The sequence below is a fragment of the Pristiophorus japonicus genome, chromosome 22 (genome assembly GCF_044704955.1).
Source record: "Pristiophorus japonicus isolate sPriJap1 chromosome 22, sPriJap1.hap1, whole genome shotgun sequence".
Lineage (NCBI taxonomy): Eukaryota > Metazoa > Chordata > Chondrichthyes > Pristiophoridae > Pristiophorus > Pristiophorus japonicus.
Window position 1 is genome coordinate 64,027,219 of NC_091998.1, and position 16,606 is coordinate 64,043,824.

Genomic DNA, 16,606 nt, shown 5'->3' on the forward strand with positions numbered 1-16,606 from the left:
GCTCACCACCACCTTCTCAAGGGGCAATTAGGGATGGGCAATAAATGCCGGCCTTGCCAGCGGCGCCCACATCCCGGAATGAATTTTAAAAATATATTATCGGTGATATCAGTGTAAATACTTTAAACTCCAGTAAATAGCACATTGTGAAATTTAGGAGCGTTTACCTACACGTGACTGGGATGCTACTTCTCGTCCATCTTTTATTGTGGGCTTGGGCGCGAGGTGATGCTGGGTTTTGGGTGGGGAGAAGAGAAGGTTGCTCTGAAGGATTGGCCCATCCAGTTGCCTCAATGGCAGAGGGTCGGAGTGACCAGGTTGAACTGCAAAATCGAGCTCAGTCGTGGAGACGATCAGTTTCTGAATTCCTGCTCTCTGCCCTCTTTTTTTTTTTTTTTTTTGCATTTTATATTCCTTGAATCTGGTTAAACCCCCCAAGTACCTAGCGATTCTCGCAGTTCCTGTGGTGATGATGCATTTCCACCTGTGTTGACAAGGTCTAAAAATTTGTATTGAGTTGAATTGAATTTCCAGCTTGGTCCCTGTTTATTCCACCCCATACATTGAATCGTAGAATCATAGACATTTACAGCACGGAAGGAGGCCATTTCGGCCCATCGTGTCCGTGCCGGCCGACCAAGAGCTACCCAGCCTAATCCCACTTTCCAGCTCTCGGTCCGTAACCCTGTAGGTTACAGCACTTCAAGTGCACATCAAAGTACTTTTTAAATGTGGTGAGGGTTTCTGCCTCTACCACCCTTTCAGGCAGCGAGTTCCAGACCCCCACCACACTCTGAGTGAAGAAAGATCCCCTCTAAACCTCCCCCCAATTACTTTAAATCTATGTCCCCTGGTTGTTGATCCCTCTGCTAAGGGAAATAGGTCCTTCCTATCCACTCTATCTAGGCCCCTCATAATTTTCTACACCTCAGTAAGGTCTCCCCTCAGCCTCCTCTATTCCAAAGCCTACCCAATCTTTCCTCATAGCTAAAATTCTCCAGTCCAGTTTAATTTCTGATGTGCCTGTCACTCTGACCCTTGTGATGAATTTAGACTATGTTGCTAAGTGCATTCAGATTTCAGCTTTAAGCCAGAAATGTTTAATTTGAGCTATGATGCAGGTAGACCTCGAAGGCGATTTCTCAGTCTTTGTTGGGATTTACATATACACCTCTCTCTCTCTCTCTCTCTCTCTCTCGCCTCCTTGCAGGACTATGACCCGTCCGACCCTGCGGCTGCCTACGCGCAGCTCACCCACGACGAGCTGATCCAGTTGGTGCTGAAGCAGAAAGAGCTCCTGGCGAAGAAGGACTGCCACGTTCGAGAGCTGGAGAGCTACATCGACAACCTGCTGGTCCGGGTGATGGAGGAGACTCCCAACATCCTGCGGGTGGTGTGTCAGCCCAACAGGAAGGCCGAGAGAGTGTGACGGACGGACAGTGGTGTGTGTGTGTGTGGGGTGGGGAGGGAGGTGGGGAAACGAGCGAGGACTGAGGCCATGGAGCAGAGAGGAAGACGATAGGCCACCATGCTGCTATTTGAAATCTGACCGATCGTGCCTTGTAACCGGCCAGTGGCAGTTGTTGATTCTTGCCTTTTTGGGTGAACCGATTTCCGACCTAAAGTCGACCCCTTGTGTTGAATGCGTGAGGTTTAGTGTTTTGTTTTTTAATTTCCCTGTTGAATTTCTCCCTGTCGAGCGGTGGCTGCCCCGGGGAAAGTGATTCCGATCGCCCACACCGAATTCCAGCACGTCGCATTCCCCAACGGTGTCTCCGCGCTCCTGGTTTCCGTGGCTTGCTGTGTGTCTGGGATGGTGTGGGTTCAGTTTCTGACTCCACTGTCTGGCAGTGGGAGGACGCGAGGAGTTAATCGGGTTTGTGGCCTGGTTGGGTTGGGCAGGTCGAGAACCGCTTGTGAAGCTAGCTAAGGTTAGGCCCGCCCCCTTTTTTATAAAAAAAAAAATGAAATGTCATTTTTGTAAAACTCCTTCGATAATCCCCTCGACCTGAACTCTGACCCTGAAGCGTTTGTTTGCTGCAGTGAATGTAATAATCAAGCTGCCCATGCACATTGCCACAAAACAAAGGGGAGGGGAGGGCGGAGGACTGGGGGCTTCCGGGGGGGTTGCGATTCGGAGATTCCTGGCCGGGTTGGGTGGGGGTTAGTGCGGGGATGGGGGTTGTGAGCTCCCTGTGAGCGTTGAGACTACTTTTGTTTGCCACCTATAGTGTTCACCTATCTGTTACTGCCCTGGGGTCGGAGGCCGCTTTTACCCATTTGCAATAAACATCAAATTCTTTTGATTTGCTTATTTTAACTTAAACTAGTTTACGGCGCCGTGGCCTGATACGGAGAGTAATGCCCATCAGACACCGCATCCGCGTTGACTTTGTTCGGTAAACTATCAATGGAAGAAATCAACACCAACGTCGCTTCTTTCATTGACTATTTCTGCCCCACCCCGCTCGAGATGCAACCTTAAGTTGCACAGTGATACGGCTGGACTAAACCTAACCCCCAACCCTCTGCGCTTAGAATTGAACCATCGCAGGCTGGTGACAGTCCCAATTTGTTGTGTTTAAGTAGACCGAAGCACAGTGGGCAGATAGATCCTGCACCATCTGACCAAGAAAGTTGGTAAGTGCAAAGTAGGTCAATTCCCACTTGGCACACTTCGAACTTGCGGTATCTCGGGCGGAGCACTGATTACTCTGCGACTACTGCCCGATCAGACAATGAATGCTACTTTTGTATTTTGCTGCCGGTGGGTGGCGGTTTCAATTTCCTCCCGTGATCTACTTGATCCAGTGATCTACTTGATCCAGTGATCTACCAAGCGCACTGGGTCAGCGCAGGCCTTGTCCGGTCTTTGATCCGTGATATTTGGGGAGCTGACCAATTTCCCCTCGTGGGTCTGAACCCTCTCCAAACAAAGCTTCTTGATTGCTTTGTGTCACAGTCTGACTCCTGGGAATAGTTTGACGTTTTATGAATGATGGGAGAGGGGCAGAGTACAAAATGTATAAATTATGAATGATTTTATGTGCCTTTTTGGACAAGTGTATCTATTTTTAAAGTCTAATTTTTAAAATGGGTGAGCATTGATTACTAATTGTTCCGAACGGATTTTTCTGGCATTGTATTCTATTTTGCTCCAATCCATTTCTTTTGTTTCCTCCCCCACCATTTCTTGTCCCAATCCAAACCATTTGTCTCTGCAGGGAGAATGATTGGGCAGAGGTAAATACGTTGTTGCGGGGGGGGGGGTGGTTCTTGGCCAATGAGATTTCACTTACTGCGTCGGCCCCACCCCCCAGCAAGAAAAAGCTTTGGGAAACCGTGCCGCACAAAGTATAACTCTGTTCCAAGCCTGGCAGCCATCAACTGATGAGTCTCCCAGACTTGGTACGATCGCAGTGAATAGCGAGGTTTAAGAGCAAGCCAGCTGACTGGGCCCAACTGGGACAATGAGCAAGAAATGGTCCCTTTAACAGCCGTGCATTTAGCAAAATCTTCTTTAACCTGGTCAACCCAGACCAGAGCATTACACTGCGGATTGGATTTAAGACTGTAGTTCATTGCAGGGTGTTTTTTTTTTGGGGGGGGGGGGGTGGCGGGCGGGAAAAGTGTTGGATTTGTACTTGAGGTTCAGAAAATACAATATATATAATTTTTGCAAAAAAGTTGTGACTTGCACAAGTGGGTATCAGTCTTTAACTAGAAGCCTGACTATTCTAACTTCCTTTTTCTCTCTGGGTTATTCTTGGTGAGTAACAGCCGTTTATCGACATTGCGGACTGGTGGTGTATATTAACATGAATATGTATAGATTATTTTGTACAGTTTTAATATATTGGTGAGATTTAAATGTACTTACAGATTCTCTGCACAAGCTGGCTGGGGAGTGGGGGGGGGTTGAATGATAAAGGATTGTTTTCCAAATGTTTTTGGATTGAAGCGTAAAGTTTCCTGACTGTCGAACTTGGCCAGGGGCTGGTAGATTGGTGAAGCTCTCGTGCTGGGAAGGTGTTCCTTGGATCAATCCACACTACTTCAGCTTCAACTTGTTGGCTCACAACCCAACTTGCTGATGTAACTGGACTAAAAGTGCAAGGATACAGCCTCCTTAAAAATGGACAGGAACAATAATGTGTCTTCCAAACGGTGTAAAAATGCCATGACTCGACACTGAACGGCTTTTAGTTGTGGGGCGTTTCTCCGATTCCGTGCTTGGCTTCAGTCTTGAATACATCCCAATCATACGCACTCTGCTGCAGAAACCTCATCATGGATTAAAGAAATAGATCAGCATAATGGAGTTTTGTAACTTTAGGACTTCCATGAGATCTTGATTTTTCTTGGCGTTTTTTTTTTATATGTTGGGTTTATTGGCAGCCAGTCATCCCGGTAATCTGAGGGACCGAGTGTCCTTCCACGGGCAGGGATCTAAATATAAATTTGAAGGTGCTTCCTCTGATGAAACCGATTTTGCATTCATATGAAAACCTTTACTTGATATTTTTGGACCAAGTGATCAAATATATTTATACTGTGCACATGGAAAAGTAATGGTTGCCTTCTCACTGGGCAACAAGCTGTTGGCATAAGAACATAAGAAATAGGCCATAGGAGTAGGCCATACAGCCCCTGGAGCCTGCTCCGCCATTCAATAAGATCACTGAACTTTGACCTCAACTCCACTTCCCGCCCGATCCCCATAATCCCTTGATTCCCTTATAGTCCTAAACTCTATCGTGCTCAGCCTTGAATACAGTCAGCGACTGAGCATTCACAGACTAGGCAGTGAATTCCAAGTATTCACAACCTTCTGAGTCAAGAAATTTCTCCTCATCTGTCTTAAATGGCCAACCCCTTATTCTGAGACTTTGCCCCCTAGTCAGTGGAAACAACCTCTCGACATCTTGCCCTGTTTGCAAGTTGTTTAAGTTTTTAAATTTGATATTTTAAATGCTTGTGATTTTTATTGCATATTTATTAAAGGGCTAGGCATTGCGGAAGTTTACCATGAGTGCAACCATAATCTGGGAAGAGTTGAGTTGCTTGGGGATAACTCGAGCGAAAAGCAGTCTTCCTTTGGCCCCTCTGCCCCACAGCACAGAGCAGCAAGGCAGGAGGGCTTCCACGGGACAAAGGCGATCGATACAAATCCGGGTCATTTCTAGGTTCTGCTCAGAAATGAAGCTAACTGTTTAGTTGAGAAATGTTCAGGGAATAGGTTACTGATGCCAAATTGCATTCTGAACAGTGTTGTGATTAGATTATTGATCGGTAATGGGACGGAGCAACTTCCTCTACTTGCGTCAAAAGTTTTTTTTTATATAGAAATGGATAATGTAACCTCCTCTTGTATTCATGTTGCTTCTGCAAGGAATGGGCACAATATGGTCCTTGACACTGGCACTACACACTAAGGCCTTTAGTCCTCCTCTTCATTGTCCTTTTCACACGGGCAATCTGGGACTCCTCTGTTTCACTTTATGAATGCCACACTATGGGGTCTGGGTCTTACCAAACTCTGGTGCTGTTGAATACCTCATTCCTCTGGACTGAACACTATATTGTAAAGGATGCTTGGCAAACTGAAATCAAATGGCTGGCAGTGTGTTGAATGTAATCTGCTGATAATGTGTGTGTTTTTGGGGGTGGGGTAACTCCCATACTCTACCCACGTGCTATCCTGCAACCAAAGCTCTGTTCAAATCACTGTCTTTACATAGACTCTCGTCTATGTCGTACAACAAGAGTCTATCAGTTCTGATGAATACTGCTTGCCGCAGGGTTACAATACCAAGCACCTGTAGACATGGGTTCCGCACCACGCCAAATTGACAGCAATCAGAAGCTCTGGCGCAGAATGAAAGATTGATCAGTAATTTATTGGAAATCGGATTGGGGGTGGGGGGGGGGGAAAGCGTGTGGCAAATAGTGTGCAGCACTGGGTGGGGATCAGGTGGGAACTTTCTGCAGGATATCTGTGGATTGTGTGTCACCTATTGGAATGTGGAGCTCATCCAGATACAAGCTGCGCCATTGAAAATGGCAATCACACTTATTTCACTTTTCCTCCCCCTGTGATTTATTAATACCTGTAGGACCTGTGCAGCGAGGCATGAATCAATGTCAAATTAATGGGTATTGTCTGCTACTTGGAATGTATTCTATAACTTAAACTTGAAAAATAAACTATTTCCTTTTATGACTGGGAGTCCTCCGTTCATTATAAGCTCTGAGGATGTTGCAATTTTGCTGTTTTCATCTCTCCGATCCCATCTCTTCCTTTCTTTCCTTCCTCCTGCGCTCTCTCTCTTTCTTTCTTTCTTTCTTTCTTTCTTTCTCTCTCTCTCTCTCTCTCTCTCTCTGCTTCTCTGTCTTGCACACTCTTGCTCTATCACTGATGGGGGAGACTAGAACTAGAGGGCATGATCTTAGAGTAAGGGGCCGCCCATTTAAAACTGAGATGAGGAATTTCTTTGAGGGTCGTAAATCTGTGGAATTTGCTGCCTCGGAGAGCTGTGGAAGCTGGGACATTGAATAAATTTAAGAAGAAATACACCCTTTCTTGAGCGGTAAGGGGTTATGGAGAGTGGGTGGGGAAGTGGAGCTGAGTCCATGGTCGGATCAGCCATGATCTTGAATGGCGGAGCAGGCTCGAGGGGCCGTATGGCCTACTCCTCCTATTTCTTGTGTTCTAATCTTTGTGTATCTCTCTTGCTCTTTCGTTCTCTCTCTCTCTCTCTCTCTCTCTCTCTCTCTCTCTCTCTCTCTCTCTCTCTCTCGTGGGGCCTGATTCGGGTGTGTGTCGCTCCCACGTGGAGTGATTGAGCCGATTTTAGCATAGAAGCATTCAAGGGGAAGTTGGACAAACACACGCAGGAGATAGGAAGGGTAGGGTATGGTGAGGTGAGGCAGGGTGGGAGAAGGAGCATGATGGGCCAAATGGTTTGTTTCTGTCGTGTAGATTCTACGTAATTTAAAAAAAAAACCCTGCCACTCGGCCCTTATTAATGCACTAATGAGCATCCCATGAACAGAATGGGGCTAACCCTTTCCCGGCCAAATATGTCCTCTTACCGCCACCTGCTGGCTGGGGAGAAAATGACACTTCTCTGTCTAGACTCCAATTCCCTGAGCCCGACCTGTGCAGTGACAGTCTGACCTTTGATCCCTCCCTCTGCTCTCCACTGAGGATTGGTAGTTCCACAAATCAGATTGGAGCACCTTGAATGAGGGGCTTTATCCCCACTAGGCCAGACTTGGCTTGTAACCCATGGCGATGACGCTGTCTATTTTAACTCCGCTCCCCTGTTGGTCATGTTGGATGAAAAGCCTTGTCACCGCACTATAAACAGCTGTGGGTTGTTCAATGGCTTCGCATTGCCTCACGACTGATGTGAGGTTACAGATATTGGTGGCTGGTTTGTCTGGTATTTCAATTATAACAATTAACCCTAAACAACATCCCAGATTGCTGTTGCCTCTGGAAGTTAACCCTTTTTGTGAACTGAATCTTAATTTGTGTCAGATCTTACAAAAAGTAAAGCCACAATTCCTTCCAGGACAACTAGGTAGAACTCCCCAATCGATCCTTGCCTCCCCCTCTCTCTCCGCTGCATTCAATCTCTTAATAACATCTTGTATTTATACAGCGTACTGAAGTGAAACATCCTGAGATGCTTCACAGGAGCGTTAGCAGACCAAATTTGACACCGAACCACATAAGGAGATCATAGAATCATAGAAATTTACAGCACAGAAGGGGGCCATTCGGCCCATCGTGTCCGTGCTGGCCGACCAAGAGCTACCCAGCCTAATCCCACTTTCCAGCTCTCGGTCCATAGCCCTGTAGGTTACGGCACTTCAGGTGCACACCAAGTACTTTTTAAATGTGGTGAGGGTTTCTGCCTCTACCACCCTTTCAAGCCGTGAGTTCCAGACCCCCACCACCCTCTGGGTGAAGAAATTTCCCCTCAAATCCCCTCTAAACCTCCTACCAATTGCTTTAAATTTATGCTCCCTGGTTGTTGACCCCTCTGCTAAGGGAAATAGGCCCTTTCTATCCACTATATCTAGGCCCCTCATCATTTTATACACAATGAGGGCTCCCCTCAGCTTCCTCTGTTCCAAAGGAAAACAAACCCAGCCTATCTAATCTGTCCTCATAGCTAAAATTCTCCACTCCCAGCAACATCCTCGTGAATCTCCTCCATACCCTCTCCAGTGCAATCACATCCTTCCTCTAATGCGGTGACCAGAACTGCACGCAGTACTCCAGCTGTGGCCTAACTAGTGTTTTATACAGTTCAAACATAACCCATAAGATATTAAGACAGGTGACCAAAAGCTTGTTCAAACAAGTTTTAAGGAGTGCCTTAAAGGCATAGAGAGATGGAGAGGTTTAGGGAGGGAATACCAGAGTTTTGGACTGAGACACCAATGGTGGAGCGATTTATAATCTAAGCTTTCGTACGAATGCTGATGACAGGCCAGCAATCAGTGCCCACCATCTCTCAACATCAAACCTCTGTTATCAGACTATCTGTTTGGCTTAACATAACTACTCTCTTCAACTGAACATCGGTGGGATTGCAGCCAATGGTCTGGTGTCCACCACTCATTCCACTTGTCACTGGCAACACATCAGGCTGAAGCAGGCTGTTTGTCATCTTGGTGTCCTCCTCGACTGAGTGCTGATCTGCCAAACACACGTTCTATTTCTTCAATTTATGCAAGAACATCATAAATAGGAGCCTGCTCCTTCATTCAATAAGATCATGGCTGCTCATCGACCTCCCGCCCGATCTCTATATCCCTCGATTTCCCCTAGAGGCCAAACATCTATCTATCTCCGCCTTGAATATATTCAGAGACTCAGCGTCCACAGCCCTCTGGGGAAGAGAATTCCAAAGATTCACAACCTTTGTGTGAATAAATTCCTCCTCATCTCTGTCTTAAATGGCCTGCCCTTTATCCTGAGACTGTGGCCCCCTAGTTCTAGACACTCCAGACCGGGGAAACAACCTCTCAGCATCTTGTATCAGAATCTTGTATGTTTCTATGAGATCACAGCTCATTCTTTTAAACTCCAGGGAGTATAGGGCCATTCTACACAATCTATCGTCACAAGACAGCCCTCCCATCCCAGGAATCCGTCTGGTGAACCTTCGTTGCACCGCCTCCAAGGCAAGTATATCTTTCCTGAGATAAGGAGGCTAAAAATTGCACAGTACTCCAGGTGTGGCCCCTTTAATATAGAAAAAATGTCCCACGACGCGACACAGGTGTAGGGTGCCAAAGAAGGAGGTATTCGGAAGGATGGCCAAAAACTTGAACAAAGAGGTGGGTTTTAAGGAGCGCCATAAAGGTGGAGGGATTTAGGGAAGGAATTCCAAACCATGGGGCCTAGGCGGTTGTATGCATGGCCTATAGGTATAAAAGATAATTGAAAAGGCTGATAGAATGTTGGCCTTATCTCGAGAGGGCTGGAATACAAAAGGGTGGAAGTTACACGACAGTTCTACAAAGCTCCGGCCAGGACCCTATCTGGAGCACTGCGTTCACGTCTGGGCACCGCAACTTGGGAACGATGTATTGGCCCTGAAATTCCCGTCGGAAGCTTCTTTTGGAGGAATGCCCCAGACCGGAGAGTTTTCCCAAAAGTACCCAGTGGTCCCGGGAGGAGCGTGGGATTCTGGTGGGGAGGCTTTCTCTTCCCACGCTACGGAGCGCGCTCCCGTCTCCGGAGACGGTGCAGTTACAAGTGACAACTCAACCAATCAGGTCCAGTATTCCTCAGCTTTCCCATTAATAGCAACAGGAGCTCCGTATCTACCAGTTCTCAGTGCTATTAATGGAAAAAAAAACACACACTGAACACACACAATAAAAAAATAAACACATCTCACATAATTAAAATTTATTGAAATTAAAGTTAATAAATGTCTTAGAGAAAAAATAAATTTCCGAGTTTTTAAAGTTTTTTTAATTATGGTTTAAAATAAATTTAACGTAGTGGGCAAGGTTTTTAAAAATAAAATGTGTTTTAAAATGTTTTTTTAATGTTTTAAGTATGTTTTAAGACTCTTACGCCTGTAACAGTAGGCTATATACCTGCTTTTATCAATCGTAAGAGTTTTCAGGACAGTTGTTGGGCAGGATATGGGTAAATCCCACAAACTTGCCCTTGCTCCCGAGACACGGAGGATCTGTCGAGCTCCAGCTGGTTTTCAGCGCATGTGTATTGTGTGCTGAAAAGCGGCTTTTGTGATGCCTTCCTGGGTCGGTACACACCCCGTGTACACACTCCGTGTACACGCTCTGTACACACCCCGTACGCACCCCGTACACATTCCGTGTACAAGCTCTGTACACACCCCGTACGTACCCCGTACACACTCCGTGTACAAGCTCTGTACACATCCCGTACCGACCCGGGAGGCCGGGATTCTGGGCCATCCGTCTCGGAGGGGGAACAGATTCACCAGCATGATACCAGGGCTAAAATGGTTAAATTAAAGGTTGTATAGTTTAGGCTTGTATTCCCTTGAATATAGAGCATTAAGGAATAAACTAATTGAGGTGATTAAGATGATTAAAGCAATTAAAAGGGTAGATCGAGAAACTGTTTCCTCTGGTGGGGGGAGTCCAGAACAAGGGGGTTAACCTTAAAATTAGAACCAGGCCGTTCAGGGGTGATGTCAGGAAACACTTCTTCACACAAAGGGCAGTGGGAATCTAGGACTCCCTCCCCCACTCCCAAAAAAGCTGTTGAGGCTGGAGGTGGCAATTGAAAATTTCAAAACCGAGATTGATCGATTTTTGTTAGGCAAGGATATTGAGGGTTAACGAACCAAGGCAGGTAGATGGAGTTAAGATACAGCTTAGCCAAGATCTAATTGAATGGCAGGACAGGCTCGAGCGACTGAATGGCCTCCTCCTGTTCCTATGGTGGGGCAGAGAGAGGGCCATGTTCAAGAGGCCAGAGTTAGAGGAACAGAGAGTTGGGTGGGGTCGGGGCTGGTGGGGTGGATTGCAGGGTTGGGGGATGGTCCGGAAATAGGGAGGGGCGAGACCACATAGCTTCACCACAACAGCCCCTCCGCGACTAAAACCTTTACCCAGGCTCAACTATTCCAATGCCAACCTTGCAGGTTGCCCATTCCCAACCCTTCATAAACAACTTGTCCAAACCTCCTGGCCCTACTAACCCAAGGCCAACCCTCACTCCCATCCTCATTACGCTACTTTGGTTACCTATACCCCGAGGGACTAGACTTGCCACTTGAGATCGCTGGGCTAGTGCCCATATATTGCCCAAAAAGGGCACGCTATCGCCCATTTTGCTTGAAAAGTGGAAAGTTGGGCTGGAACATCGCTGAACAATTGCCGAAAGTCGCGATCCCAAAGTTGGCCGATGTTCCAGAGATCATGAAAGCTGAAACGTCGCTAAGGCTGAAACAGCACCCATTTTTGGGGCACTAATGGTCTAAGTGGAAAGTCTAGCCCTTACTATATTTAAAATCCCTGCATTGATTTGCCAGCCCCATGTCTGCCCTTGTCCCAGCAGAAAGCCAGGCATTCTCACCATGCTCGTGGTTTGTGATAGTGTCAGCTGTGTCTCAGTGGGCAGCACTCTCGGCCTCTGAGTCAGAAGGTTGTGAGTTCAAGTCCCACTCCAGGGACTTGAGCACATAAATCCAGGCTGACACTCCCAGTGCAGTGCTGAGGGAGTGCTGCACTGTCGGAGGTGCCGCCTTTCGGATGAGACATTAAACCGAGGCCCCGTCTGCTCTCTCAGGTGGATGTAAAAATCCCACGGCATCGTTTTGAAGAAGAGCAGGGGAGTTATCCCCGGTGTCCTGGCCAATATTTATCCCTCAATCAACATAACAAAAACAGATTATAAGAAATAGGAGCAGGAGTCGGCCATTCGGCCCCTCCAGCTGCTCCGCCATTCAATAAGCTCATGGCTGATCTGATCATGGACTCAGCTCCACTTCCCTGCCTGCTCCCCATAACCCTTGACTCCTGGTCATTATCACATTGCTGTGTGTGGGAGCTTGCTGTGCGCAAATTGGCTGCTGCGTTTTCCACATTACAGCAGCGACTACACTCCAAAAGTACTTCACTGGCTGTAAAGCGCTTTGGGACGTCCGGTGGTCGTGAAATGCGCTATAAGAATGCAAAATGTTCTTTTTATCTTGCCTGCAATGTGGTGTGGGAGCCCTGTGCTCACACACAGAAGCAACAGTCTGTCCAAATCCAGCTCCGTGGAGTGGAACATGCAAACAGGATATTTACACTACGGAGAACAAAACTGCTACAGTCTGAAATCAAAACAGAAAATGCTGTATTACAAGGATCATAAAGGTAAGTACAAATGATGGAGGATTTTCAGCCCAGATTCCTGTAGAAAGTTACAATCCTGTGCCCATATTTGTGGCATCGAACAACCTCCTTATTGATGTCAAGCAGACAAGAGGTCACAGGATATTTGTCCGGGGCACGAGCCCTCACGCATTCCCACCTCCTTCTCCCAGGGAAGCTGGCTGTGTCTCAGCTCAGTCCGCCCAGACCAGTGATTAAATCCATGGCCTTCCTGATCACTGCAGCTCACTGGGCAAAGTCGCAGATCCATTGGGAACTGAACTTGAGCTTTCCTGCCAATCATACACTCGCACTGACCACACTCGACCAGCTCCGCTGGGCAGGGCCACATTGTCCGCATGGCCAGACACGAGACTCCCCAAAGCAAGCGCTCTACTCGCAACTCCTTCATGGCAAATGAGCCAAAGGTGGGCAGGGGAACAGTTACAAGGACACCCTCAAAGCCTCCCTGATAAAGTGCAACATCCCCACCGACACCTGGGAGTCCCTGGCCAAAGACCAGACCGCCCTAAGTGGGGGAAGTGCATCCGGGAGGGCGTTGAGAACCTCGAGTCTCGTCGCCGAGAGCGTGCAGAAAGCAAGCGCAGGCAGCGGAAGGAGCGTGCGGCAAACCAGTCCCACCCTCCCCTTCCCTCAACCGACTGTCTGTCCCACCTGTGACAGAGACTGTAATTCTCGTATTGGGCTGTACAGTCACCTGAGAACTCACTTTTAGAGTGGAAGCAAGTCTTCCTCGATTCCGAGGGACTGCCTGTGATGATGACACGCGGGGGCTGAAGGTGGCCCTTTCAATACAAGCCGTGGCTGTCTGATAGCAGCGGCCATGGGTCAGTAAGCACTCACCGCTTGGTCGGAGCGGAGGGGCCGCCATTTTGAAAATTGCCCTAGTGGAATGTCCTGGCGGAGAACGCCTCCACTGCACCGGTGTTGCCGGGCCATCGACCCGTCATCGACCGGCGGCGACCTCCTTTCCGCCCTGCGTGGGAAATCGCCCCGCGGGAGCTGATCGGCCGTCGCTCGGTGCCGCCGACAGCTTTTCCCGGTGGGAAGCTCGTTGTGGCTGGGGGGGCACGTCGGCCCTTAAAGGGGAGGGCTCACTGCCGCGGCCGCCATTTTATGTTCATTGTCGGTCGGCCCGACAATGGTGGCCACGGGTTTGGCCGGGCCGCCAACAGGCAGGCTGGCACCCTCTCTCGGGTGCCAGGCCGCTGGCCCGGCCGAAACCCTCCCTGGTGGCCCAGTGTTTGCCACTAAAGTTGCTGCAGAGTTCGCAGCGGCCCTCCCCTTTAACTGAAGGGGAGGGACATTTTCAAGCGTTAGCGCAAAGAGGCGCTGATGACTCCGAGCGACAGCCCCTCTGACCCTCCCACACCTCTGCCCCGCTGATGACACCGCATCCGGCCCACTCCAGAAAATAACCCAAAGAGTTGAATTTCCCTGGATTGTCCGCCCCATGCACTGGGGCGAACGGTGCACTTAAAAAACGGTAGGGGGCCCCGTTTTGAGTGGAGGGCAATTTGGGCCTCCTGTCTTTTCCTGAATGACAAGCTTGGAGGTTGTGTGATCAAGGCAAGGGACGAATGTCCAGTTTGCCTGTGGTTGGATAATACTGGTTAAACCTCCCTTATCCGGAACCCTCGGGACCTGGCCTGTTCTGGATAAGGGATTTTGCCGGACGAGGGGTGGTCATGTTAAATTTGAAGGTACAGGTACTGAGCAAGGGGATATCGGGACTCTCTGCCTTGGGGCTGGGAGCGGGGCAGAGAGATCATGGGGTGGGGGAAGGCGGTGGATCGCGGGGTCAGGCCAGCGATTGCAGGAGTCGGCAGCGAGGAAGGACTTCAATTTGTTCATGTCGGAGTCCTGTGCATGCGCCACCCGGTGGCCAGGAATGGTTCTGGACAAGGGAGTTCTGGATAAGGGAGTTCTGGATAAGGGAGGTTCAACCTGTACCTAGATTAGTCCAAGCGATGGCTTGTTCGATCTGTTGCCGCTTGTGTGGGATGCGAGGGCTTGGTTCTTAGATTTGCCTTCAGCGGTGGCCTGGAGGGACTGAGCTTGAAGCGTTGAATTATGGGGACAAGTTTCATAAATCTGGCTTGTATTCCCGTGAATTTAGAAGATTGAGGGGTGACCTGACCGAGGTGTTTAAAATGATAAAGGGATTCGATGGGGCAGATTGAGAGACGCTATTTCGTCAGATGCGGGAGTCTAGAACTAGGCAGCAAAATCTTAAAATTAGGATTGGATCATTTAGGAGTGAAATCAGGAAGGACTTCTTCACACAAAGGGTAGTGGAAATAGAAACCTAGAAACATAGAACCGTGTCCGCGCCGGCCGACAAAGAGCCGCACGGCCCTCGGTCAGCAGCCCTGAAGGTTACATATAAACCTATGAACAATGAACAATGGCGGACAGGTAAAGAGCACCAAGCCCAACCAGTCCGCCCCACACAACTGCGACACCCCTTATACTGAAACATTCTACACTCCACCCCAACCAGAGCTGCAACTTTCTCCCTTCAAAAAGCTCTGGATGCTGGGGATCAATTAAAATGTTCAAGACTGCGATGGATAGATTCTTGCTGGGTAAGGGTATCAAGGGATATGGAGCAAAAGTAGGTAAATGGAGTTGGGGTGGTCTTCTTCTGCTTAGACAGCCCCTCGGAGTCGAGGATGACTTGCCTCCACACTAATATGAGTCCTAAGGTGACTGAAGACTCCAATGCGGGACCTACAGTCTCTGTCACAGGTGGGGCAGACGGTGGTTGGAGGGACGGGTGGGTGGGAGAGGTTGGGTTGCCGTGCGCTCCTTCCGCTGTTTGTGCTTGGCTTCCCCGTGCTCCCGGCGAAGAGGCTCGCGGTGTTCGGTGCCTTCCCGGACGCTTCTCCTCCTCCTTGAGCCGTCTCGGGCCCGGGATTCCCAGGTGTCGGTGGGGGATGTTACATTTTTTCCAAGGAGGCTTTCAGGGTGTCCTTGAAGCATTTCCTCTGCCCTCCTGGGACTCAGTACAGAGCCAGCCTTGGTCTAATTGAATGGCGGAACAGGCTCGGCGGGGGGCTGGTTCATTACTGACTCCCACTGCCCCTCCCCGGGTCTAAAGCCTGCCGATCTGATTGTCTGAACTCACTCGCAGTGGAGAAGGTACCCTGGAGCAAGTCAGCCCCTTCAGGGGAGGTGGGAAGGAAATCAGGAGACAGGAGACAGTGTACCTGCTTCACAAGTGAGAATTATCCCCATTTAAGGAGTGCACAATGTGAGAGTGCATACGCAAAAGGATAGTATGCAGGTACAGCAAGTGATCAGGAAGGCCAATGGTATCTTGGCCTTTATTGCAAAGGGGATGGAGTATAAAAGCAGGGAAGTCTTGCTACAGCTATACAGGGTATTGGTGAGGCCACACCTGGAATACTGTGTGCAGTTTTGGTTTCCATATTTACGAAAGGATACACTTGCTTTGGAGGCAGTTCAGAGAAGGTTCACTCGGTTGATCCCGGGGATGAGGGGGTTGACTTATGAGGAAAGGTTGAGTAGGTTGGGCCTCTACTCATTGGAATTCAGAAGAATGAGAGGTGATCTTATCGAAACGTATAAGATTATGAGGGGGCTTGACAAGGTGGATGCAGAGAGGATGTTTCCACTGATGGGGAGACTAGAACTAGAGGGCATGATCTTAGAATAAGGGGCCACCCATTTAAAACTGAGATGAGGAGAAATTTCTTCTCTCAGAGGGTTGTAAATCTGTGGAATTTGCTGCCTCAGAGAGCTGTGGAAGCTGGGACATTGAATAAATTTAAGACAGAAATAGACAATTTCTTAACCGATAAGGGAATAAGGGGTTATGAGGAACGGGCGGGGAAGTGGAACAGAGTCCATGATCGGATCAGCCATGATCGTATTAAATGGCGGAGCAGGCTCGAGGGGACATATGGCCTACTCCTGCTCCTATTTCTTATGTTCTTATACCTTGCTGAGGACAGGGGTCGGGACAGACAGCAGGAGCGGATTCTTCTCTCTTTGTTTCTGCCAAGAAAAATGATCAAAGACCAAACTGTGTTAATATTTGCACCAGATTGTTCAGGCTCCAACTCCTTCATAAAAAATCCTCTACTGCCCTCGTGTCTGCTGGTTGAATGGAGGCGTCAACCCTTTAATAGAGTGACAGAGCGGTTGCAGGATTAGAGGGGAGTTAAGGAGA

General features: G+C 48.6%; 1 protein-coding gene across 1 annotated transcript in view; it reads left to right on the forward strand.

Moving 5' to 3' along the window:
• Window positions 1-1,464, forward strand: part of LOC139235110 (rab11 family-interacting protein 1-like) — a 61,281-nt gene extending 59,817 nt beyond the window's left edge. Inside the window, exon 7 of the mRNA XM_070866280.1 lies at window positions 1,211-1,464. Within this exon, the coding sequence (XP_070722381.1) occupies window positions 1,211-1,429 (219 nt within the window). The 3' untranslated portion in view covers window positions 1,430-1,464. The remainder of the gene's footprint in view (window positions 1-1,210) is intronic.
• The last annotated feature ends 15,142 nt before the right edge of the window (window positions 1,465-16,606 follow it).